The 25,523-nt window shown below is 44.2% G+C and overlaps 1 protein-coding gene across 1 annotated transcript in view; it reads left to right on the top strand.

Annotated features, from left to right (window-relative positions):
• Positions 1-25,523, top strand: part of LOC129698566 (diacylglycerol kinase beta-like) — a 275,043-nt gene that overhangs the window by 162,043 nt on the left and 87,477 nt on the right. The window contains exon 4 of the mRNA XM_055637649.1: positions 16,313-16,478. Coding sequence (XP_055493624.1) covers positions 16,313-16,478 — 166 coding nt within the window. The remainder of the gene's footprint in view (positions 1-16,312; positions 16,479-25,523) is intronic.

The following is a 25,523-nucleotide window of genomic DNA, read 5'->3' as shown; positions in this document are numbered from 1 at the left end:
GGCCAATACATTTTTTCATTCATTCATATAGATGGTGATGTAGAGAGATAAAGAACAAATGAATGAAAGATATGCAAAAAGTAACGATAATAATGGAAGTGTCCCCAGCACACCTTCCCTGCGTGTTGCCATGATATTCTCCCTGAATAGTAACGCAATTCCTCCAACTTTTCCTTCTGTCTCTATTACATTTCAAACACTGGAACACATCAAGCTGCAGTAACTCAGCGGGTGAAACAGCATCTCTGGAGGAAAGGAATGGGTGCCGTTTTGGGTTGAGGCCCTTCAGTCTAAAGAAGGGGCTCGACCTGACAAGCCACCCTTTCCTTTTCTCCAGAGATGCTGTTTGACCCGCTGAGTTACTGCAGCTTTTTGTGTGTGTGTGTCTCTCTCACACACTCGTGCTCTCCCTCTTACTCTTGCCGTTCCACACCACCACCTACATCCACGTGACTGTCCCTTCGCCAGGACTAGAAGCAGGCATCACTAAAATCAATTTCACAACCCAAAATCCAGGCTGCAAATCAGATCAATGCTCCCTCAACCCCAGACATCCACTCACTGATCATTCCTCCACTCACACTACTCTTACTAACATTTGCTAAGCCTGTCCTCATCTAACTCCCTAAAATAGTGTCTGCAGACCCCACTCTGATGTCCCAGAACCTGGAGTATTACGTACAGTTTTGGTCTCCAAATCTGAGGAAGGACATTATTGCCATAGAGGGAGTGCAGAGAAGGTTCACCAGACTGATTCCTGGGATGTCAGGACTGTCTTATGAAGAAAGACTGGATAGACTTGGTTTATACTCTCTAGAATTTAGGAGATTGAGAGGGGATCTTATAGAAACTTACAAAATTCTTAAGGGGTTGGACAGGCTAGATGCAGGAAGATTGCTCCCGATGTTGGGGAAGTCCAGGACAAGGGGTCACAGCTTAAGGATAAGGGGGAAATCCTTTAAAACCGAGATGAGAAGAACTTTTTTTCACACAGAGAGTGGTGAATCTCTGGAACTCTCTGCCGCAGAGGGTAGTCGAGGCCAGTTCATTGGCTATATTTAAGAGGGATGTGGCCCTTGTGGCTAAGGGGATCAGAGGGTATGGAGAGAAGGTACGGGATACTGAGTTGGATGATCAGCCATGATTATATTGAATGGCGGTGCAGGCTCGAAGGGCCGAATGGCCTACTCCTGCACCTAATATCTATGTTTCTATGTTTCTATGACATGCCAGACAACTTCCTTGTTTAATTTAGTTTAGTTTTAGAGATACAGTGCGGAAACAGGCCCCTAGGCCCACCAAATCCACACCGACCAGCGATCCCCGCACATTTACACTATCCTACACACACTAGGGACAATTTACACATACACCAAGCCAATTAACCTACAAACCTGTACGTCTTTGGAGTGTGGGAGGCATCCGAAGATCTCGGAGAAAACCCACGCAGGCCACGGGAAGAACGCACAAACTCTGTACAGGCAGGATCTGTGTAGTCGGGATCGAACCTGGGTCTGTGGCTTTGGTTCTCTTTATTCCAAGTGGTGGCTGGACCCCATCCTCATCGTGGTATAATCAGGCTGACTGCCTCCTCCCTTTCTGCACCAGACACACCGTCCCATGTTCCCACCAACGTGTGCTGCCAATCCCATCCCAGTGTTGCCAATCCAAGTGCCTGGTCTATTTTACCCCTCCCCCTTACACCCAAAGCCTCCTCCACTACAAGTGCTGCTGGACTGATCCTCTACCATGTTGATGTTATGATCCGCTATTGCCCTTGGGGTTCTGTCTATCGGAAAATACTGGTCGAATTATTTGTGTTTTAAAATGAATCACGTCTGCAGGACAGCCATATCCTGGAACAGTGTTCACAGGGAAATAAATCAATAAATGGCATCTAAAATTGTTGCCCTTGTAGATGGGAATTTTGTGCTATACCCCATATCTGACTATACTCAGATAGGCACCGACACAAAATATCAGGTGGAAGGTGTAGCACAAATTAGCACAAAATTCACTCCTACACCCTCAACAAAAAAGAATTATTGCAGATGAGAGTGCCCATGTGAGAGTAGGTGAAACATCTGAGAGTTCGAAAAATAAACTTTTCTCGTGAATGCAATTTACCAATTCAGTCACAAACTTGTAAAGGTAATAATGCTTCAGAAGGAACTGCAGATGCAGGAAAATCGAAGGTAGATAAACATGCTGGAGAAACTCAGCGGTTGAGGCAGCATCTATGGAGCGAAGGAAATAGCAACGTTTCAGGCCGAAACCCTTCTTCAGTCTGAGTTTCTCCAACATTTTTGTCCAACCAAAGGTAATAATGCGCTACCAGAAAACTATTGCCAGTAATATACGTGCTTCCTAACTTTTGGCAAATCTTTCTATTTCAGTTAAATAACCTGTTTCTTCCTTTCCTCTCTTTCTTCTTTCTCTCTGTCTGTCTGTCCTTCAATTCACACAACTCTGCAGAAGCAAGATATTCTAAAGCAAGTAAGCATGTAACATTTGATGCTTTTGTCTTTTCCGCTTGCTACATACATTTTACCATTTACATTGTATTAAATCTCTCTTCATATTTATGAAGATTGCAAAGATGTTCTTAGGTATGCCCGATTGGGGCAGCAGTGCGTAGCAGGGAAGAATATGTTATTGTTTGCACAATCTGCTACCTCACTGTTACATGAGCAATTTGTACTTAAGAGCCATTGTGATTTTGGCAGAAAAAGCTATTTGATTTGAATTTAATGAATAATCTGCAGAATATCTTCACTCCAGCTATTTTACCATTGTGAACTAAGAGTGGCGCAGTGGTAGAGTTGCTGCCTAAAGGCCCTGTCCCACTTTCCCGAGTTACTCACGAACTCTCCCGAGTTTTCCCCTTGATTTGAACTCGGGGAATGTCGGGGAATGTCCGTAGCGAGCTCGTATGAGGCCGTGGGTGTCCGTAGATGTTTCGTGGCAGCTCGTAATGCCAGACGTAAAAACGCGGGACATCAGGTAAGTCGGGACGTTTTTTCAACAAGTTAAAAAAATAGCCCCTAGTACTACAAACAGCAATTACCGTAATTCTCCGAGTTCGAATCAAGGGGAAAACTCGGGAGAGATCGTGAATAACTCGGGAAAGTGTGGCAGGCCCTTTACAGAGCTTACAGCACCATAGACCCAGGTTCGATCCCGACTATGGGAGCTATCTGTACGGAGTTTGTACTTTCTCCCCATGACCGCATGGTTTTTTGTTTTAAGATCTTTGGTTTCCCCCAACGCTCCAAAGACCGACAGGTTTGTGGGTTAATTGGCTTGGTGTAAGTGTAAAATTGTCCCTAATGTCTGTAGGATAGCGTTAGTGTTTGGGGATCGCTGGTCGGTGCGGACTCAGTGGGCCGAAGGGCATGTTTCCGCGCTGTATCTCGAAACTAAACCAAACTGAAGCCAAGCTGCAGATTCCTCAGTTACCACAATGTTGTTATTCAAAGAATCCCTGTTTTCTTGGGCTGGAGATGGCAAAGTGCATGACTAAGCTCTTGATGTACAGTTTCAGAGAGTCCTGTGAATAAAAATGGTGCATGACTGTGACATTTTTGTTTCTTGCTGTTTATGTTCAAAACGTTGTATATTTTTTATCTGATTGTATTAAAAAAAAAATAAGATGGGTGAAATGAAATACTGGCTGGACGTAATCTGACAAGTGCCATCTCCGTTATTTTGAAGAAAAGTATGATTTTTTTTTTGTGGAAATATATCAAAAAAAATGTTTGTGCTTGGGCAAAATCAGATAATCAGCACCTGTGTTTGAATGTATTTTTATCAGAAAGAAAGCTGGTCAACCTTTCATTAATTTGATGTTCATGAATGATATTGATTCCAACTTCTGCGGGGGAAAAAAGAGCAATTATCTTTAAGAAATCATTAGATTACACAGTGTCATGGGTCTGAAGAAGGTTCCCGATCCAAAATGTCGCCAATTTCCTTCACCTCATAGATGCTGCCTCACCCGCTGAGTTTATCCAGCAATTTTGTCTACCTTCGATTTTCCAGCATCTGCAGTTCCTTCTAAAACAGTGGCATGGAATGGTTGGTTGCTTTTTTAGTTTTTAGAGATACAGCGTGGAAACAGGCCCTTGGACCCACCGAGTTCGCACCGACCAGCGATCCCCGCATATTAACACTACCCTACACACACTAGAGACCATTTTTACACTACAGGTGCACAACCTTTTATCCGAAAGCCTTGGGACCAGACACTTGTCGGATTTCGGACATTTTCGGATTTCCGAATGGAAGATTTTTAGCGTAGATTAGGTAGGTAGCGCGGGCGGCTTGAAAAGTCTGGAGCGACTGCCTCCTCCCTGGAGACCGGGGAATCATTGTAAATCATTGCTTAAATGTTAGTCAGTTAGTTTGGAGGGATTTTATGTGGTGGTGGGGTGAAGGGGGAAACTTTAATTCTTAGTCCCCTACCTGGTCGGCGACTCCCAACATCGCGGAGCTGGGGGCTCCGTCCGGCCGCGGGCGGCGCTGGTTGGAGCTCCGACCCCGGCAACTCTACCCCTGGCTGCGCGGCGCTCCAAATCCAGCGCCGCCCGTGGCCGGACGCCCGCACCTGTGTCGGCGGCCACAGCGCTCCGGAGCTTACCGCACGGCGACCCGGTAAGGCATTGCCCGCTCCCCGCTGGTATCCCAGCGCTGCGACGCCGCCGACTCCCAACATCGCGGAGCTGGGGCTGCGGGCGGGCGTCCGGCCGCGGGCGGCGGTGGATTTGGAGCGCCTCGCAGCCAGGGGTAGAGTTGCCGGGGTCGGAGCTACAACCAGCGCCGCCCGCGGCCCCAGCTGGGAGTTGGCGGCCACAGCACTGCGGAGCTTACTGCACGGCGACCCGGTAAGGCATTGACCGCTCCCCGCCTCTCCGACCAGGTAGGGGACTAAGAATTAAAGTTTCCCCCTTCACCCCCCCCCCTCACATAAAAGCCCTCCAAACTAACTGACTAACATTTAAGCAATGATTTACAGATGTTTAAGTGTCTCCCCGGGCTCCAGGGAGGAAGCAGCCGCTACAGTAGTACAGACCTGGGTTGACCGTGGGTCGTTTCGGGTCAAGTTTGGCGGCAAACGTGAGCTTTGGTGTGCAGACGACATCCTGGAAAAAATGGCCGGTTTTCGGAATTTTTCGGTTTCCGGATCTCCGGATAAAAGGTTGTGCACCTGTATAACCAAGCCAATTAACCTACAAACCTGTACGTCTTTGGAGTGTGGGAGGAAACCGGAGATCTCGTAGAAAGCCCACGTGGTCACGGAGAGAACGTACAAACTCTATAAAGACAGCACCCGTAGTCGGGATCGAACCCGGGTCTCAGGCATTGCAAGCGCTGTAAGGCAGCAACTCTACCGCTGCGCCACCGTGTAACAAATAACATGGTCACTGCATTCACACGTGTTGCAAATACAATAGTTGTTTCTCATGATTTTCAAACGATTCCTTTCCCCCACTATATATTATTTTTGTCCCCATTCAGTTATGCATGGCCATCTTTAACTTGGTATATTTAACCAATGCCCCAGTGTAAAGGACCTGTCCCACTGTACGAGGTAATTCAAGAGTTCTCCCGAGTTTCCCCTGATTTGAACTCGGAGAATTACGGTAATAGCCGCTCATAGGTACTCGGGGCTCTCGTGGACATTTTGCAACATGTTGAAAAAACTTCACAATCTTACCGCGTTTCCCGAGTGCCTGCCGTTAGCGTTACGAGCCGCTAAGAGACGTCCCGAGCTCCGACATACCCGCTACGTACATTCTACATACTTACCACGAGTTTGATTTTTTTAAACCCGGGAGAGCTCTTGGATAAACTCGTATAGTGGGACAGGCCCTTTAGACTTGCACTCAGTACATATTAATCTTTATGAAGTACTGTGCCATCATTGATAAACTATTGTGGGTCACTACATTCCTGCTACCAACATTAATTTTGTTGTCCAAGTTTTTTTATTATCATGAATTGCATCTTTGATATTTCCCTTCAATAAATTTAAAACTGCACGCTTATGTAATATTTCTTATAACATAGAACAGCACAGCAACCGGCCCTTTGGTCCACATTGTCATTCCCGACCCTGATGCCAAGTTAAACTGATCTCCTGCCTGAACATGACCCCTACCCCTGCATTCGCTGCATATCCATGTGCCTATCTGAAAGCTTTAAATGGCCTGCCCCACTTACCCAACCTTTCCAGGCGACTTCCGGCACCCGTGATAGGTCGCCAAAATTTTCACCGTGTTGAAAATTCAGCAGCGACCAGAAAGACGCCACGACTCTTTGGAGACTTCTCAAGACCATAGGAGGCCTCTCACAACCATTGTCCTGAGAGGTCTCCTATGATCATGAGAGGTCACCCACGACATGTTGCCTAAATGGTCGTGAGAGGTCGCGGAGGTTGCCTGTAAAGGTCGCATAAGTGGGACAGGGCCTTAACACCATTATTTTGTCTGCCTCCACCACTGGAGGTACTGCAACCCTCCGTCTTCTGTGAGTAAGTCGGCTCTGAATCAAAATTACCTAATCACTGCAGCTTATACTTCTGGAGCAGCCGACCATTGAGGGACATTATCAAAAGGGTTACTAAAATCCTTCTAAACACCATTCACTATCTTACCCTAATCTATCATCAGCACCACCTCCTTAAAAAACTCATTTGTTCTTAAGTCAAGACCTACTGTGAACAAAGCTATGCTGACTGTCCCTATATACATCATGCTCTTCCAAATGCAAATACATCCTATCCCGAAGATTCCTCTCCAATAGATTCTCTACCACCTCTTTGTCACGGGCCCTGCATTCTCCTCTCTTGCCTCTTTCGTTGACCTGTGATTGATCCCATCAGGCCCGAGAGACTCTTCCACCTTGATGCTCTTCAAGAGCCCCAGCAGCACCTTGATATCAAACTGAGCAAGCTCATTAATCTTCCCCACACTTGCCGTCCTCTCCCTCTGTGAATGTGGATGCAAAGTACTCATGGACAATAGGTGCAGGAGTAGGCCATTCAGCCCATTGAGTCAGCACCGCCATTCAATATGATCATGGCTGATCATCCAAAATCAGTACCCCATTCCTGCCTTCTCCCCATATCCCTTGATTCCATTAGCCCTAAGAACTTAATTTAACTCTCTCTTGAAAATACCCAGTGAATTGCCCTCCACTGCCTTCTGTGGCAGAGAATTCCATAGATTCACATCTCTCTGGGTGACAAAGTTTCCCCTCATCTCAGTCCTAAATGGCCTACCTTAAACTATGACCCATGGTTCTGGACTCCCCCAACATCGGGGACATGTTTCCTGCACTCCTATTTTATATGTTTCTCTAAGATTTTCCTCTCATCCTTCTAAATTACAATGAATACAAGCCCAGTCGTTCCATTCTTTCATCATATGTCAGTCCCGCCATCACGGGAATTAACCTGGTGAACCTGTCCTTCCTCAAATTAGGAGACTAAAACTGCTCGCAATACACCAGGTGCAGTCTCACCAGTACCCTGTACAACTGCAGTAGGACCTCCTTGATCCTATACTCAAATCCCCTTGTTAATGTACATATGAACAGCCATGAGGTTTTCTTTTAATTGATTGCCTGAGTGTTCAGTATTTTTATGTAAAATATACCTGATTCTGAACTGAATACATCTGAGCTTCTCAAGGGGATATCTTGTATAACAGCCATGTTACATCTACGCGCGGATATTTGCCTGCAGCTTTGTTTAAAAGGGATTGGAGTAAATACTCCTCGTATATTATGTAATACCATAACCTATTATCAGGAGCAGTGATTTACATGATAGATGGGAAGCTGCTGCATTTGTGTCATCAATGCTATTCATTACATTGAACGGTTCATTACAGTCACAATGACATTATTTTCTCCTCCACTTCACAATTGTTTTTCACTTTTGCAAGTAGCTAATCTGAATAAATCTTCTGATACTTGATTCTGGTGGCGCAGGAAGAAGCCATTCGTCCTATCTTGTCTCTGCCAGTATAAATCCCCAGTTCTCCCAATCCCCTCGCCAAACCCCTCAGGTCACAGCCTCAGAATTAAAGGACATTCCTTTAGGAAGAAGATGAGGATTAATGTATTTAGTCAGAGGGAGGTGAATCTGTGGAACTCATTGCTACAGAAGGCTGTGGAGGCCAAGTCAGTGGATATATTTAAGGCAGAGATAGATAGATTCTTGATTAGTATGGCTGTCGTAGTTATGGGGAGAAGGCAGGAGAATGGGGTTAGGAGGGAGAGATAGATCAGCCATGATGGGCTGAATGGCCTAATTCTGCTCCTATCACTTACGCTCTTGTGATCATCCAGCTCTTTCTCCATAGCCTTGCAATGCAATAAGAACAAATGTGGCATACTCAGTCATACATTTTAATTTGAAGTAACGTTTATTAACTTTGGTAATAAAAGGCCCATCGCTAGCCTTTTAAAAAGACCATTCATGCCTTCGATAATCCGTCGGGGAGAAAGGGGGAAACCTCTGGGAGAATTTCCTGTGGCAAGGCTCTATGTGTCCACATTCAAAGAGACACCATGCAGATTCGTAGAACGCATAAACAGGTCCTTCCACCCAAGGAGCTCATTGTAGACTTCAGGAAGTCCAGAGGCGGCACGCACACCCCCATCCACATTAACGGGACGGAGGTGGAACGTGTTTCTAGCTTCAGGTTCCTGGGAGTCAACATCTCCGATGACCTCTCTTGGACCCACAATACCTCTACTCTGATCAAGAAGGCTCATCAGCGTCTCTTCTTCCTGAGGAGACTGAAGAAGGTCCATCTGTCTCCTCAGATCCTGGTGAACTTCTACCGCTGCACCATCGAGAGCATCCTTACGAACTGCATCACAGTATGGTATGGCAACTGCTCTGTCTCCGACCGGAAGGCATTGCAGAGGGTGGTGAAAATTGCCCAACGCATCACCGGTTCCTCGCTCCCCTCCATTGAGTCTGTCCAAAGCAAGCGCTGTCTGCGGAGGGCGCTCAGCATCGCCAAGGACTGCTCTCACCCCAACCATGGACTGTTTACCCTCCTACCATCCGGGAGGCGCTACAGGTCTCTCCGGTGCCGAACCAGCAGGTCGAGGAACAGCTTCTTTCCGGCGGCTGTCACTCTACTCAACAACGTACCTTGGTGACTGCCAATCACCACCCCCCCCGGACACTTATTATTATTTATTCAAATCGTTTGCTATGTCGCTCTTCCAGGGAGATGCTAAATGCATTTCGTTGTCTCTGTACTGTACACTGACAATGACAATTAAAATTGAATCTGAATCTGAATCTGAATCTGAACTTGCCAATGCTGGTCATGATGCATATCTATGGTAATCCCAATTGCCGAATCCACCCCTCCCCACCCCCACCCCCCCGACCCACACAGGCCACAGGGAGAAAACGTACAAACTCCGTACAAACCGCACCCGTAGTCGTGATCGAACCTGGGTCTCTGGCGCTATAAATGTTGTAAGGCAGCAACACTACCGCTGCGCCACCGTGCCACCCACTGTACGGGGCATTGCCAAAAACCTTATTAAAGTCCACATAAGCCTTGTTTACTGCCAAGACATCAACAATTTTCTGATTACATGGCCAACATAAGTGTTACGTATCTACGCCACTCATAACTTTATAGACCTGTATAAGGCCACATCTTGCTTTCTATGATCCAGTGAGAAGAGACCTAACCTAATCAATCTCCTTGTGCGTTGTGCCCTCCATTCAAGGCAGCATCCTGGTGAAACTCCTTTACACTATTTTTAATACTACCACACTCGTCCTGCATTGTGGTGACCAGGACTGTACACAATACTTCAAGTGTGGCCTGTTCAATGGTTTGATGAGTAGTACCATTAAATCCCAACTCTCAGCCTATAAAGACAAGCTTGGTGAATAGACAATAGACGATAGGTGCAGGAGTAGGCCATTCGGCCCATCAAGCCTGTTTCCTGCCTCTACCGTGTCCAAACCCTTAATAATCTTATATGTTTCAACAAGATCGACTTTCATCCTTCTAAATTCCAGTTTATACAAGCCCAGTTGACACATTCTTTCATCACAAGACAGTCTCGCCATCCTGGGAATTAACCTGGTGAACCTACGCTGCACTCCCTCAATCGCAAGAATGTCCTTCCTCAAATTAGGAGACCAAAACTGCACACAATACTCCAGGTGAGGTCTCACCAGGGCCCTGTACAACTGCAGGAGGACATCCCTGCTCCTAAACTCAAATCCTCTTGCAATGAAGGCCAACATGCCATTAGCTTTTTTCACTGCCTGCTGTACCTGCATGCTTACTTTCAGTGGCTGATGAACAAGGACCCCCAGATCCCATTGTACTTCCCCTTTTCCCAACTTGACTCAATTTAGATAATAATCTGACTTCCTGTTTTTGCTCCCAAAGTGGATAACCTCACATTTATCCACATTAAACTGGATTTGCCATATATCTGCCCACACACCCAACCTGTCCAAGTCACCCTGCATTCTCATAGCATCCTCTTCACAGTTTCACACTGCCACCCAGCTTTGTGTCATCATGTTTTTGTCACTATCCTATCAACCTGTGGTCATTTTCAGAGAGCTATGGATTTACACCCCAAGATCTCGCTGTATATCAATACTCCTCTCCAAGTTCCAAGTGCATAACCTCACACTTGCCTTCCATCTTCCACCGCTCTGACAAACCTTCCAACTGGTCTCAGCATCTTTCACAGCCACCTTCACTATCTACAACACCACCACGTTTTGTGTTCTCAGCAAACCTGCTTGTCAGTCCACCTATATTCTCATCCAGGTGAGGCAGCACCTATGGAGCGAAGGAAATGGGGTTTCCTATTTCCTTCGCTCCATACATGCTACCTCACCCGCTGAGTTTCTCCAGCGTTTCTATCTACCTTCGATTTTCCAGCATCTACATTTCCCTCTTAAATATATTCTCATCCAAGTCATTTATACGTGACAAACAAGAGTCCCAGCACTGATTTCCCTGAGGCAGACCTCTGGTTACAGACTTCCTATCAGAAAAGATGCCCACCATCGTTTTCCAAGCCAGTTCTGATTCCTGTTTGCTATCAGGTCTTGGATTGCATGTTCCATGACCCTCTGGGTCCTATTTTGTAAAACAAAATCATTCCCTCTTGCTGCCAACTCCCATACAATGTCAGCCTCCTTGGGGCTCCAACACCAAGAGCCCGCCGGGGCTCCAACACCAAGACCCGGTGCTTGGCCTTGCATCACCCGGTGTGGCTTTAATGGCTGTGGGACATTTAACATCGCCCGCTGGGGGCTTTGACTGTCTTTGACTCTGACATGGGGGGGGGAGAGGGGAGTGCAGGGGAGAGATATGTTTTTTTTTTGCCTTCCTTCACAGCGAGGAGAAGATGCGTTGTGAAGGATGTTTGTGTAAATTGTGTTGTGTCTTGGGTCTTTTTCGTTTTGTATGTATGACTGCAGAAACGACATTTCGTTTGGACCTTAACGGGATGCAAACGACAAATAAATTGTATTGTATTGTATTGTATTGTATCATAGGACTGGTCTCCAACCATGCTGATGTAATCAGCTTTAATGGAACATTACATCCACATCCGCCACCCACCAAAAAATATTATTTCCAATTTTATTTCAATTTAGTTGAGAGATACAGCGCAGAAACAGGCCCTTCGGCACACTGAGTCCACATCGGCCAGCGATTCCCGCATATTAACACTATCCTACCCAGACTAGGGACAATAGTAAGATTAAACGAGAACTTACCAGTTTGAAGCTTGATCTTTATATTTATGAGGAGTTACGATGAGGGATTACGTGAGGACCCCGCCAGCACGCGTGCGCGACATTCTTCAAAGCAACGGTGTGGAATCACAGTAATAGTCATTGAAATAAACATAGTAAGATAAGAACTAATATACCAGTTGACCTTTATAATAGAGGGCGGGAGTGGAGGGCACGTAATCCCTCATCGTAACTACACATAAAATAAAGATCAAACTTCAAACTGATAAGTTCTCGTTTAATCTTACTATTTTACTTCGGAGTCACGTGAGTGACTACGTGAAGATTTTAAAGATCTGTGATTTCAAGCCGTGGAACAGTCCATGCTTCACCCACTGCCGAAGTCATTCAAGGGAGGAAGTATGTTATTGTATTTTGACATGTATCCAATTCAGACAATAACAATTTATTTTAACAAAATAATCCTCCCTAGGGCTAAATATATTACAGAATTCAAACTTGATTCTGCAACTCCGCATGTTTGGTTATTGGCTTATTATTAGGAATTGGAAGGTCTTTCTCTAGACCATCCTGCTGTTGCCTGGATATGGTCCATAGGCACTTCCTTATCTCTAGCTGCCGGTGTTGCTGTTGCCCTTGTGGATAGCAATTTAAGATGTCAGTAGCTCCCAAATCTGTCTGAGCCATCCAGCGATGGTTTGTGCTGATACCCGGCCATTAGGCTGTTTATGGCTGCCCATAGTGCCAATTTACTTCCTCTTAAGTTTTAGTAGTCTTAAGGTATAGTAGAAGGTGTGTCATTACACATAGTCGGGTGTCAGATGGGTATACCCGGAATTCCAAATTTTGTCCTGATGTTCCTGGTCTATCTTGTTTAACAAGCTCTAATATGTGAAGTTATCTTTTCTGGAGATGCCATCATTTATCCCAGTCTCAGTTTATGTAGAAACTGGACCCTTAGAGCTGAGACCAGTACTATCAGCATACTTCCACCAAGTCTGCTTTACTCTTTGCCAATGTTACAGACATATGGATAACGTTAATTGTAAATCCCAGAAAGTCCATAGTTGTGGATGCCGTCAACTTAGATTTATCTGGATGGAGATGACTCCAGAGTTTCACCCTATGTTTGGTAGCTAAAACTGCTGATTTAGCTAGATCCAGGGTTTTTCCCCATAATTGATATATCATCAAGATATGCCATGATAATATGTTTTTGTTTCTAATATTGCCAAAGTCAGTTTTAATATCTTGGTGAACAGTCTTGGGGCTGAAGTTAGCTCATTAGGCAACGCTATACTCTGCCATAGTTGCCCCATCCAGGTACATTTTAGGTATTGACAATGATCCCTCCATGTCTCCCAAAACAAGTGTAACATTCCCCCTGTTAGTACAGGTCGTACACCTTTGTGTTCTGGAAGGAACAGATCCACCTACCTCCCTGGTTGCCGGTGGTAACCTTTCTTCAATTTCTGCCTCTTCTGCGGAAGAGGCGTCGGAGTGCGGGGTTGGCACATTTTCCATGAGGGTCATTCTGGGCCTTGGCCTAAAAAGGACCTTCGTGGTGCTGCGTGGCCTTCATGCTTTCACCAGCGTCCTGGTGCTGATACCTGCTGGTGGATGCATAGGGGTGCTGTCATTGCTGATGACGCTGTTATGAGCCCGACGGCTTTAAACTCTTTGTCGAGCTTTTTTACTTGTTTAAACAAATTTCCCCCCTGGTTGTGTTGCAGCTGTTTCGCACAACCTTGCAAATTTGGGGTTTAGTGCAGGTTTACTGTGCTCTTGCAAGCAATTGATTTCATAGTGGGTATTGCGGAGCAATGTAAATCCTGCTGTCATCTCTGTTCCATCGTCTGGGTGAGCAACCAATGATATGCCCACTGTCAGAAGTTTTTAAATCTTCTGTAGTTTGACCTCCTGGATTTTTGTGCCAGTCCCACTGTACCCCCAGATCACATTGTTTGCTGCAGGCATTTTTAACAAAGTAAAGTTCACAGGAGGCCTATACTCCTCCGTAATTCCGTTAACTGTTCCTGCAGAGGATGAAAGTACAGGTAGTCGATGCTGGCCGCCAGCTTGGTTTGTAATGGTACTTTTCCGTTATTTTGGTGATCACTCCCAGTAGCTCCTTAGGATTCTGCACCCCCTGCACACTGCCGTTTTCTTCAGCCACGTCCCCTTCTTCAGGGCCAGCCCAGACCTGGTCCACAATGCTCTCCTCTGTCGAGGGAGATGCATTGTTTTACAGCCCTCAATAAGGTGCTGTTGTGGGAGTGTGAAGACTCCCATGGTGAGCTTGCTCCATCTCCCGGAGCAAGTCACGGGTGGGCCTCTGCTGCACTCGGGCAGCGCGTCCTCTTGTCCGGACTCAGATGAGTATGATCGGCCGGGCTGAATCCTGCTGGGCTTTGCCTCCAGCCTGCTGCACTGATTTGAGCTGTATGGCTCATGGCGCTGGATTCAGAGTTGGAGTCGGTAAGTGGACATTAGTAACCATTCCAACAGTCACTTCCACTGCCCTTGGGTAGTGCATCCTCCTGACCGGACTCCCCGAGTCTATCGGCCGGACCGACTCCTGTTCTGCTTGCCTCCAGCCCGCTGCGCTGTTTCCGGGTATACAGGTCGCGGTGCTGGGCTCAGCCTGTGCTCGTCGCTGTCGGCTGTCAGAACTGTCCCAGTTCCCCACAGCTTGCAGTCCTGGAGCCACTGGCCGCCCATGGCTGTTGGCTGCCGGGACCTTCCTGGTTCCCCGCAGCCTGCGGTCCTGGAGCTGCTGGTCGTCCATGGTTGTTGGCTGCCGGGACCTACCTGGTTCCCCGCAGCCTGCGGTCCTGGAGCCACTGGGCGTCCGTGTTTGTTGGCTGCCGGGACCTACCTGGTTCCCCGCAGCCTGCGGTCCTGGAGCCACTGGGCGTCCGTGTTTGTTGGCTGCCGGGACCTACCTGGTTCCCCGCAGCCTGCGGTCCTGGTGTCCGTTTTTTCTTCCCCTTGTCCAACGTGCTGTAACATAAAGCACAGCAAGCACAGCGGGAGCGCTCCAACCCCTGCCCGTCGCTGTTGCACTGCGTGAGACGCTTTGTCACGCACGCGTGCTGGCGGGGTCTTCACATAGTCAGTCACGTGACTCCGAAGTAAAATTTACATTTATACCAAGCATATTAACCTACAAACCTGTACGTATTTGGAGTGTGTGAGAGAACCGAAGATCTCGGAGAAAACACACGCAGGTCATGGGGAGAAAACGTACAAACTCCGTACAGACAGCACCCGTAGTCAGGATCGAACCTGCGTCTCTAGCGCTGTAAGCGCTGTGAGGCAGCAACTCTACCGCTGCGCCACCGCGCCACCCACTGTACGGAACCTTATTAACATCCACATAAACCATGTTTACTGCCATGACTTCAACAATCTGTATTGCATGGCTAAAATAAGCTTAACAAGTTGACGAAATATACCCAACTCCCAAGTAAAAGTAAAATAATAAACAGCGAAAATAGTTTCAACAAATTATGCCTACAATGTAGATGACAAAAGTGAGTGTCAGTCCATGGTCATAGAATTTAATTGATTGTGTGTTTTTTAATTGTCACCATTAGTACGATCCACAATAAGATACATCATTCCAACCTATGTATCTACTGATCAATTTCAATGTTATTGCCTTTATTGGATTTAGCTTGTCTTTATTTCTTCTTAGTCAGATTTTATCTTCATCAGCTAAAACTCTATCAGATTGTACAATACAGTGGAATACTGGTCAGTATTTGCAATATTAAGCATTAAATTTGTTTTCATATTTTACTATGTAATTTTGAAATGAAGGATAGTTTTGTTGTCCTTTTTCTATCCTATATAATTTGTTTTCCAATTACTGTATATGTTCCATTTTAAATGAATTCATCGTTTCTATAAATAACAATTGTGAGATTTGTGGTCCAGAGTAGCTATGTCAGCTTCTGAAAGCTGCATGCATTATTTAGCATTGTTTGAACATGTTCATGCTCATCGCACATTGAGCTTTATATTGGTTTACTGCAGTGGCATATGGTTCATCGACTGCTCTGTTTAATGAGTTGGCAGTAGGCAGTTTACAGCATTACAATTCTACTTTGCTGAAATGGTTATCAAGAACGGATCTTAATGGAATCGATCAATATAAACCGTAGTAAATTTACTAGTCAATGAGTGATCTTATATTTTCCTTGTGTCCGTTTGTGAATTGCAAATGGCAATAAGTGTATATTTTTATGATAACATATCAGGATTCATTTTATTATTATGATCCAATATTTTCCTGCAGTGAGAACATATGGAAATATGTCATCAGAGATGAATATGCATATTTGCAGCCTGGCTTACCTTCCATTACACTCTTGTGTTTTTTTCTAAAAATAATATGCTCCTTTAAACATTATGACAGGAAATGTAGCCATTATTTTTTTTAATTTGCAACTCAATTTAATAATTAATATTTTATATAATCCAGGATTTGTATGTTTGACTAAATCCCATTTCTTCTCTTGTCACCAGCCTATAGATTACGAAGGCTTCAGATTATTCATGAAGACATATCTGGAGGCGGAAATCCCCGAAGAACTGTGTCAGCATTTGTTCATGTCGTTTAAAAGGAAGACATGCCAAAATTCACCAGCATCCCTGAGGCAAAACGCAAGCAATTCACAATTCAATCTACTGGGTAAGATCGGAGCAAATACAGTAATAGATTGCTTTTTTAAAACAATGGGCATTTGGCTTTTGGTTAAAGGGGTATTGGTTACAAAATACTTGGAACAGGAGAACTAAGACCAGGAGAAGCAGATCAAGAACATCATGACATTAAAGCTGAAGAATAAGCTTTAAATCTTTCATTTAATAAATAGATCACCAAACTCACAGTGATCTGTAAGAAGGAACTGCACATGCTGGAAAATCAAAGGTAGACAAAAATGCTGGAGAAACTCAGCGGATGAGGCAGCATTTATGGAGCAAAGGAAATAGGCGACGTTTCGGAAGTCTGAAGTTTCAGACGTCTGAAGAAGGGTCTCGACCTGAAACATTGCCTATTTCCTTCGCTCCATAGATGCTGCCACACCCGCTGAGTTTCTCCAGCATTTTTGTCTACCTTGCATAGTTAACATGGTATGTTGTGGCTATGAAATATATCCACATATTTCAATCTTTGGAACAAATACAAATTCACTTCAGAATGCATTCTCGGAAGTAGTTACGTTTACTTGTATTTCAACCTGACTGATTGCATCTTGGACAGTTTCATTGTCTAGAAAACAAGTCGAGCAGCAAAACCAATAATTAATTTTAGCGAAATAGCATAGACATTGCTCACGCCTTTGATTGTTAAATTTAGAACAACCCTTTCACTGACTTCGTGCAAGCTTGATGTAGATGTGTAAAGCATGAAATGAGTATTTCTTTGGTATAACCATGCCAATGGTTCTATTTTGACTTATTAGTGGGCTGCAAACCTGCCTTGCCATGTTAATTTTACAGACAAGTGAAACTAAATTATAAGCGGATATTATATATCCAATGTGTAGGAAAAATCTGCAGATGTTGGCTTAAATCAAAGGTAAAAATGCTGTGACATTTCGGGACGAAACTCGTCTTCTGTCTGAAAAAGGGTCTCGACCCGAAACGTCACCTATTCCTTCTCTCCAGACATGCTGCTTGTTCCGCTGAGTTACTCCAGCATTTTGGGTCTACTTTTTTGTTATTTTCCCAAAATAGATGTTATAAACGAGCGGAAGAACCAGGTCCTGAAAAGACTTAAACAGGGGAGAGTTAGAAATAGCTCTTAGGGCTAACGGAATCAAGGGATATGGGGAGAAAGCAGGAACGGGATACTGATTTGGGATGATCAGCCATGATCATATTGAATGACGGTGCTGGCTCGAAGGGCCAAATGGCCTACTCCTGCTCCTATCTTCTGTGTTTTTAAAAGAGGTAAGGAAGAATAATTTGGTGAGCTTAGTTAAAGAAAAAATTAAATTAAAGTTGATAGAAGTGGTCAGTAAAGGAATGAGCAATAAATAAAGGGAAAATGGAAACTGCAACTGAATGAAAGGAAGTCTTTCTTGCTGTTAATGTACACACCTGTAGGCATTGGACATCCTCCTTGGCTGGTGAACGCAGTTATAAAATGCTCTGCACACTGACTTGTAAATCATCCTGATCGGATGGCCACTGGGTAGCTCACAAGACATCCTTCCATTATGAAACTGAGAGCTTCTTTGGCATTACACACTTGGCACAGTCAGCACTGAAATCCAGAAACTGCTGTCTGCAGTTCCCGGTGGAGACTCCTCTGCAGCTTCATCTGCTACAATCAGATGCGAGTCATCAGATATTTGCATGCTCTTCATGTTATTTAATAGCTCTGCTGTAATTACTGTTCGGGCATCACTGAACCATAAATGAGCTAACTTTATATCTTGCATTGTAACATTTTCATACATATTTAACTGTATAGTGGAATGAAATCATTATGGTGAAGAAAAGAGTCGGTTTATAAGTTCATAAGTGATATAAGCACCAGTTAAGACATTTGTCCCATCAAGTCTACTTCACCATTCAATCATGGCTGATCTATCCCTTCCTCCTAACCCCATTCTCCTGCTTTCTTCCCATAACCTCTGACACCCGTACTAATCAGGAAACTATCCATCTCTGCGTTAAAAAAACATCAAATGGCAGCCTCTACAACCTTCTGTGGCAAAGAATTCCAGAGATTCACCAACCTCTGACTAACGAAATTCCTCTTCATCTCCTTCTTAAAGGAACGTCCTTTAATTCTGAGGATTTGACCTCTCTCACTAGTGGAAACATCCTTGCATCATCCTCTATATCCAGGCCTTTCTTATTTGGTATGTTTCTCCCTCATCCTTGTAAACTCCAGCAAGTGCCGTCAAACGCTCATCATATGTGAACCCACTCGTTCCTGGGACCATTCTGGTAAAGTTTAGCCTGTTGGTTCCATGTGAGTATATTAGAGAACAATGCATTCTGTCTTCCCACCCCATCCAGCGATATCCCCTCAAACTCCTGACCCACTCTGGTCACCTGATTATTGTCTACTTTTGTTCAAATGTTTGACATTTCACGATCATCTTCGTTCTTGTGTGTGTGCGCTCTGATCTTTATTTACCATTATGTAAATATGTTCAAAATGTCAGTTAAGAACTGTGCTGTTTACCGTCTGGGTTGTTGAAAATAATTCTTGCAAGCAATAGGCTAGAACTAATGCCTGATAGCAACCAACACGTAATTTCATGACCATGCCACCGACATTGGTGGACCTGTGCAGTTTTCAGGATGAGGATAGACACAAAATGCTGGGTGTAACTCAGCGGGACAGGCAGCATCCCTGGAGAGAAGGAACGGGTGACGTTTCGGGTCGCTTCAGACTGAAGAAGGGTCTTGAGCCAAAACGTCACCCATTCCTACTCTCCAGAGATGCTGCCTGTCCCGCTGAGTAACTCCAGCATTTTGCATCTATCTTTGGTTTAAACCAGCATCTGCAGTTCCTTCTTCCTACACAGTTTTAAGGTCTGTGTTTTTAGGGCGACATGGTGATAGATCTTGTAGAGCTGCTTTCCCGCATCTCCAGGTACCTTGTTCGAGCCTGATTTCCAGTGTGGTGTTTGGGCATCCATGTTTTGCCTGAGTTTCCTCTCAGTCTCTGGACTCTTCCCATATTCAGGGCAAGTGAATTAATAGGTTAACATGCTACTGTAAATTCCTCCCAGTGTTGGGGAATCTGAAGCAGTTGAAGGGAAAATAGATTACATTGGAATTAAATGATGAATAGGACTAGTTTGTGAGCTGGCAGAGACACTGTTGGCCAAAATGGCCTCTTTGGATACTGCATAAAGATACAAGTGGTTAATTGTATCATTCATTTAAATACATGCCCAGGCCATAACACCCCCACCACCGTGTTTCACAGATGAGGTGGTATGCTTTGGATCTTGGGCAGTTCCTTCTCTCCTCCATACTTTGTTCTTGCCATCATTCTGATAGATGTTAATATTTGTCTCATCTGTCCACAAGACCTTTTTCCAGAACAGTGTTTGCTCTTTTAAGTATTTCTTGGCGAACTGTAACCTGGCCATCCTATTTTTGTGGCTAACTAGTCTTGCAGTGTAGCCTCTGTATCTCTGTTCATGGAGTCTTCTGCGGACAGTGGTCTTTGACAAATCCACACCTGACTCCTGAAGAGTGTTTTTGATCCGTCGGGCAGGTGTTTGGAGATTTTTCTTTATTACAGAGAGAATTCTTCTGTCATCAGCTGTGGAGGTCTTCCTTGGCCTGCCAGTCCCTTTGTGATTAGTGAGCTCACCAGTGCTCTCTTTCTTCTTAATGATGTTCCAAACCATTGATTTTGATAAGTCTAAGGTTTGGCTGATGTCTCTAACAGTTTTATTCTTGTTTCTCAGTCTCATAATGGTTTATTTGACTTTCATTGGCACAACTTTGGTCCTCATGTTGATAAACAGCAATAAAAGTTTCCAAAGGTGATGGAAAGACTGGAGGAAAGACTAGGTGCTGAGAACTGTCTTATACCTGCATTAAGGAGGCAATTAAACACACCTGAGCAATTACAAACACCTGTGAAGCCATGTGTCCCAAACATTATGGTGCCCTGAAATGGGGAGACTATGTATAAACACAGCTGTAATTTCTACATGGTGAAACCAAAATGTATAAAAATACCCATAAATAAAACCTGACAATGTGCACTTTAACCACATGTGATTTTTTTATATTCCAATTCTCAAATTGTGGAGTACAGAGGCAAATAAATAAATAATGGGTCTTTGTCCCAAACATTATGGAGGATACTGTATCGGGTATTTATAAGGATCATTTGTAAGGGTTTGTAAGGGTACAGAGAAGGTTTACGATGATGTTTCCAGGACTAGAGGGTCTGAGCTATAGGGAGAGTTTGAGTAGGCCAGGACTATAGAGGTGTATAACAAAATTATGAGAGGAATAGATCGGGTAGATGCACAGAGTCTCTTGCCCAGAGTGTGTGTATCGAGGACAAGCAGACATAGGTTTAAGGTGAAGGGTTAAAGATTTAATAGGAAACTGAGGGGTAACATTTTCACACAAAGGGTGGTGGGTGTATGGAACGAGCTGCCAGAGGAGGACACATTGTAGCTCCAGTTATTTTAGAAGCATTATCATCTCCTTTTGACAGGAAATGATTAATGTCCAATTACAGTCTGGTTCATCACAGAGACCTCACTGTTGATACATTACACATCCAGTCCCTTTCTCTGTTATCTCCTTGACAGATTCTAGTAATAAGCCAGGCAACAAAAAAACAACAGTTCCGTTTTTATCACCATCCAATAAAGAAATACGATCAAAAAGCTACTTTATCGTAAAATATGATTGAATCCTTTGACACAAAATCTATTAAACTGATTGTTGTGCTTACAGGAAAATAATGACCTCTTTTGAATCGAAAGAAAAATAATTGTGTGTGTGTGTGTGTGTGTGTGTGGTTAGGTTTCTGTTGTCGCTTGCATTGAGATATAGTGAAACGCACTGTTTTGCATGCTATCCAAACAGATCAGACCATGCTAGACATACAATACAATCAAGTCCACCTCGAGTACAATAGGAAGAGATAAGGGGAAGATACAGAGTGCAGACTGTTGCTTTCTGCTTGTGGCACACCAGAGACATAGACAGTCCAATGTCCACTATGGGGTAGAGGTGAATCGGACAGTATATTAGCTTATGCCAAGGACTTCACGGTGGCTGAAGGCACGCACATGGGGAACCCGGCATGGGGTTGGTCGCCAAGAACAAGAGGGGCCGAAGAGGGCGGTGATGAAAGGACCACAACTACGTAATGGTACTTTCTAACTTTGTCAGCCTCTTGTGGCGACTCTTTTGTGCACAGTGTGTGCAAAAACAAACAAAAAACACCACACCTTCACGGTACATGTGACAATAAAGTAGCCATCCAAGGTAGACACAAAACGCTGGAGAAACTCAGCGGGTCAGGCGGCATCTGTGGAGAGAAGGATTTGGCGACGTTTTGGGTCAAGACCCTTCTTCAGATATCCTGAGAGGGGGATAGATAAGGAAGTGCAAGGTGTGAACATAGGACAAAGGGAATGGGGATCAAGGGAAATGTAGAATAGACCATTGTTAGTTGGGAGAAGCTAACAACAAAGCAAACAGGTGTAAAATGTAGTCAGAGACGGTAAGACTAGGGAAGAGGGAGGGATGGGAAGAGGGAGGGATGGAGAGAGAGGGAAAGAAAGGGGCTGAGAACGCATCCTTGCAGAGCACCAGTGTGGAGGATTATCGTGGAGGATGATTTGTCCCCTATCCTCACTGATGGGGGGCTGTTGGTCAGGAAGTCGAGGAAGTTGAGGATCAAATTGCATCTGCCCAGGGGGGTCTTGTAACATCACCAGTGAATGCCTTTAAATATTGAGAAAAGGCTCCTGTTTTTTAATGAAATTAGTGTCTGCTTCTAAACCTGTGAAGTCGTCAATTTTACTTCGAAGACACATTTAAAAACAACTCTCGTTGACCAAAGTGCTTTACAGCAGTGCAGGTACTAACGTGCTACATACACTGGTACTAACATCTAACAATACACATAAATACATACATACAACGCTCCCTCAGAGGATAATGTTTTAAAAAGATACGGCTCATCAAAATGGTAGATGGTGTTAATAAATTCTGCTGCTTCAGAAATAGACAATAGGTGCAGGAAGAGGCCATTCGGCCCTTCAAGCCAGCACCGCCATTCAATGTGATCATGGCTGATCATCCCCAATCAGTACCCCGTTCCTGCCTTCTCCCCATATCCCCTGGGGATCTTTAAGATATTAAATGGTTTTCTAAGAATTTTATAAAGCATCAAGTATGCATTTCAAAGATATTGAAGAGATTATGGTGGACAATTTCAGGCTTGTTAAGTCATAATGTAATACAGCATAGTGACACACAGCATAGTGTCTTACACCCCTTCAGTCCAACCTGTCCACTATGCCCCATCTAGGCTTGTCCCATTTGTCCACATTCAGTCTATATACCTCTAAACAGTGTGTGTTTGTGTACCTGTCCAAATGTCCAAAGGCTGTTACTGTACCTGGCTCAACAACTTACTCTGACAGCTCATTTATTACACCCATCACCCGCTGTGTGAAAATGTTACACCTAGGTTCCAATTAAATCTCTCCCCTCTCACCTTAAATCTACGCCCTCTAGTTCGTGCTTTCCCAAACCCGGGAAAAGGAGGACAAGTAAAATATGGATCTTTCTTCAGGGTCCAACCTAGCTATCTCTGGTAGGCTCTGCTTTCATCATTCAATAGGCTATCGTGGATTAATGGTGTGGAAAGCAGGCTCTTTCGTGTTTATGATCCTCTACTGAACCCTCACCAAAGTCAGTCAGTCAGTCAGCAAAGACTGGCAGTGCCAAACACATGTTTGTGATCCAAACCTTCAGTTACTGACCGCCAAAAACGGCTAGGTCACCTTTTACATGATCCGGAATTTACATGACTTCAATTTGAAGAACCATTCACCACCAAAAACACACTGGCTTCCCAGAGGAAACATGTAGGAAGGAACTACAGATGCTGGTTTACACCAAAGATAGACCAAGACGTCACCCATTCCTTCTCTCCAGAGATGTTGCCTGTCCCGCTGAGTTACTCCAGCATTTTGTGTCTATCTCTATCTTAGCAGATGTTAATCTCAGTCCTCACATTGAAATCATTCTGGGCTGTACCTATGGGACATAGCTGGAGTTAATACATTGATAATGATAACTTATTACAACTGAAAATAAATAAATCTACCTCACCATCTCTCCTCGGGAGAAGAGGAATAGATTTTCAGTTCAGAGTTTTATGGCTTGTTTTAAAAAAACATTTGGTTATGTTTAAAGACTTTTAATGACAGGGTGTAAAACTATTTTTGCAAGATATAGATTACAGTTAGTAGAATTCTGCAATCTAGATCTGAGGGTTGGTATTCATAAGATCTATTTTTGTCGATCATATGAGACGGGTTTCATCTGTAATCAAATATCTGATCAGTATAATAACTATTTGTATTTTGAGTAGATGTCCAATAAACTAACTGCAGAAATCTGCAGCTTCTGATTTGGATGAGATAATGTTCTATTATGATTAATACTCTGGTGATTGCTGTACATTAATTTTAAAAGTGTAAAAGTGGCTGTTTATCGGGTTGGAGGCAGGTGACTAGTGGGGTGCCTCAGGGATCTGTGTTGGGTCCTTTGTTGTTTGTCATGTACATCAATGATCTGGATGAAGGTGTGGTAAATTGGATTAGTAAGTATGCAGATGATACCAAGATAGGGGGTGTTGTGGATAATGAAGAGGATTTCCAAAGTCTACAGAGTGATTTCGGCCATTTGGAAAAATGGGCTGAAAGATGGCAGATGGAGTTTAATGCTGATAAATGTGAGGTGCTACACCTTGGCAGGACAAATCAAAATAGGACGTACATGGTAAATGGTAGGGCATTGAAGAACACAGTTGAACAGAGGAATCTGGGAATAACCGTGCATAGTTCCTTGAAGGAAGAATCTCATATAGATAGGGTGGTAAAGAAAGCTTTTGGTATGCTAGCCTTTATAAATCAGAGCATTGAGTATAGAAGCTGGGATGTAATGTTAAAATTGTACAAGGCATTGGTGAGACCAAATCTGGAGTATGGTGTACAATTTTGGTCGCCCAATTATAGGAAGGATGTTAACAAAATAGAGAGAGTACAGAGGAGATTTACTAGAATGTTGCCTGGGTTTCAACAACTAAGTTACAGAGATAGGTTGAATAAGTTAGGTCTTTATTCTCTGGAGCGCAGAAGGTTAAGGGGGGACTTGATAGAGGTCTTTAAAATGATGAGAGGGATAGACAGAGTTGATGTGGACAAGCTTTTCCCTTTGAGAATAGGGAAGATTCAAACAAGAGGACATGACTTCAGAATTAAGTGACAGAAGTTTAGGGGTAACATGAGGGGGAACTTCTTTACTCAGAGAGTGGTAGCGGTGTGGAATGAGCTTCCAGTGGAAGTGGTGGTGGCAGGTTCGTTGGTATCATTTAAAAATAAATTGGATAGGCATATGGATGAGAAGGGAATGGAGGGTTATGGTATGAGTGCAGGCAGGTGGGACTAAGGGAAAATAATTGTTCGGCACGGACTTGTAGGGCTGAGATGGCCTGTTTCCGTGCTGTAATTGTTATATGGTTATATGGTTATATGGTTATTTGAAGTGATCCTTGAGAATGACAGACTGTTTATAAAACAAATAAGTTGTGTGGTTAAAACAGTTGGACGAATACGCAGAGAATGAAAGACCTCTGAATATAGTCAGGCATTAGAAATGTTTCGACATTTACTGATCTACATATCCCTGCAAAAAAAATCTTTAGCCTTGACAGATTGAATGCTATATTTGTACAACATGCTTTTCTGTGTTTGCAGCAGAAATAAAATAGTCAACAGACAATAGACAATAGACAATAGGTGCAGGAGGAAAAGGAACTTCAGCCAGAAACAAATTTCCCTGGAACCAGTGTGCCATGATCATCCCAACAGTAGCCCTTTGGCCAAACGGTGACTGGGAATTTGGAGGCCTTGCCTTTTAAAGGGCCTGTCCCGCTTGGGCGTCATTTGTGCATCATTTACGCGACATCATTTACGCGGCACGATGC

Source organism: Leucoraja erinacea, chromosome 7 (assembly GCF_028641065.1).
Source record: "Leucoraja erinacea ecotype New England chromosome 7, Leri_hhj_1, whole genome shotgun sequence".
Classification (NCBI taxonomy): domain Eukaryota; kingdom Metazoa; phylum Chordata; class Chondrichthyes; order Rajiformes; family Rajidae; genus Leucoraja; species Leucoraja erinaceus.
The sequence above is the reverse complement of the archived record's forward strand: the minus strand, read 5'-3'. Positions and strand labels throughout refer to the sequence as shown.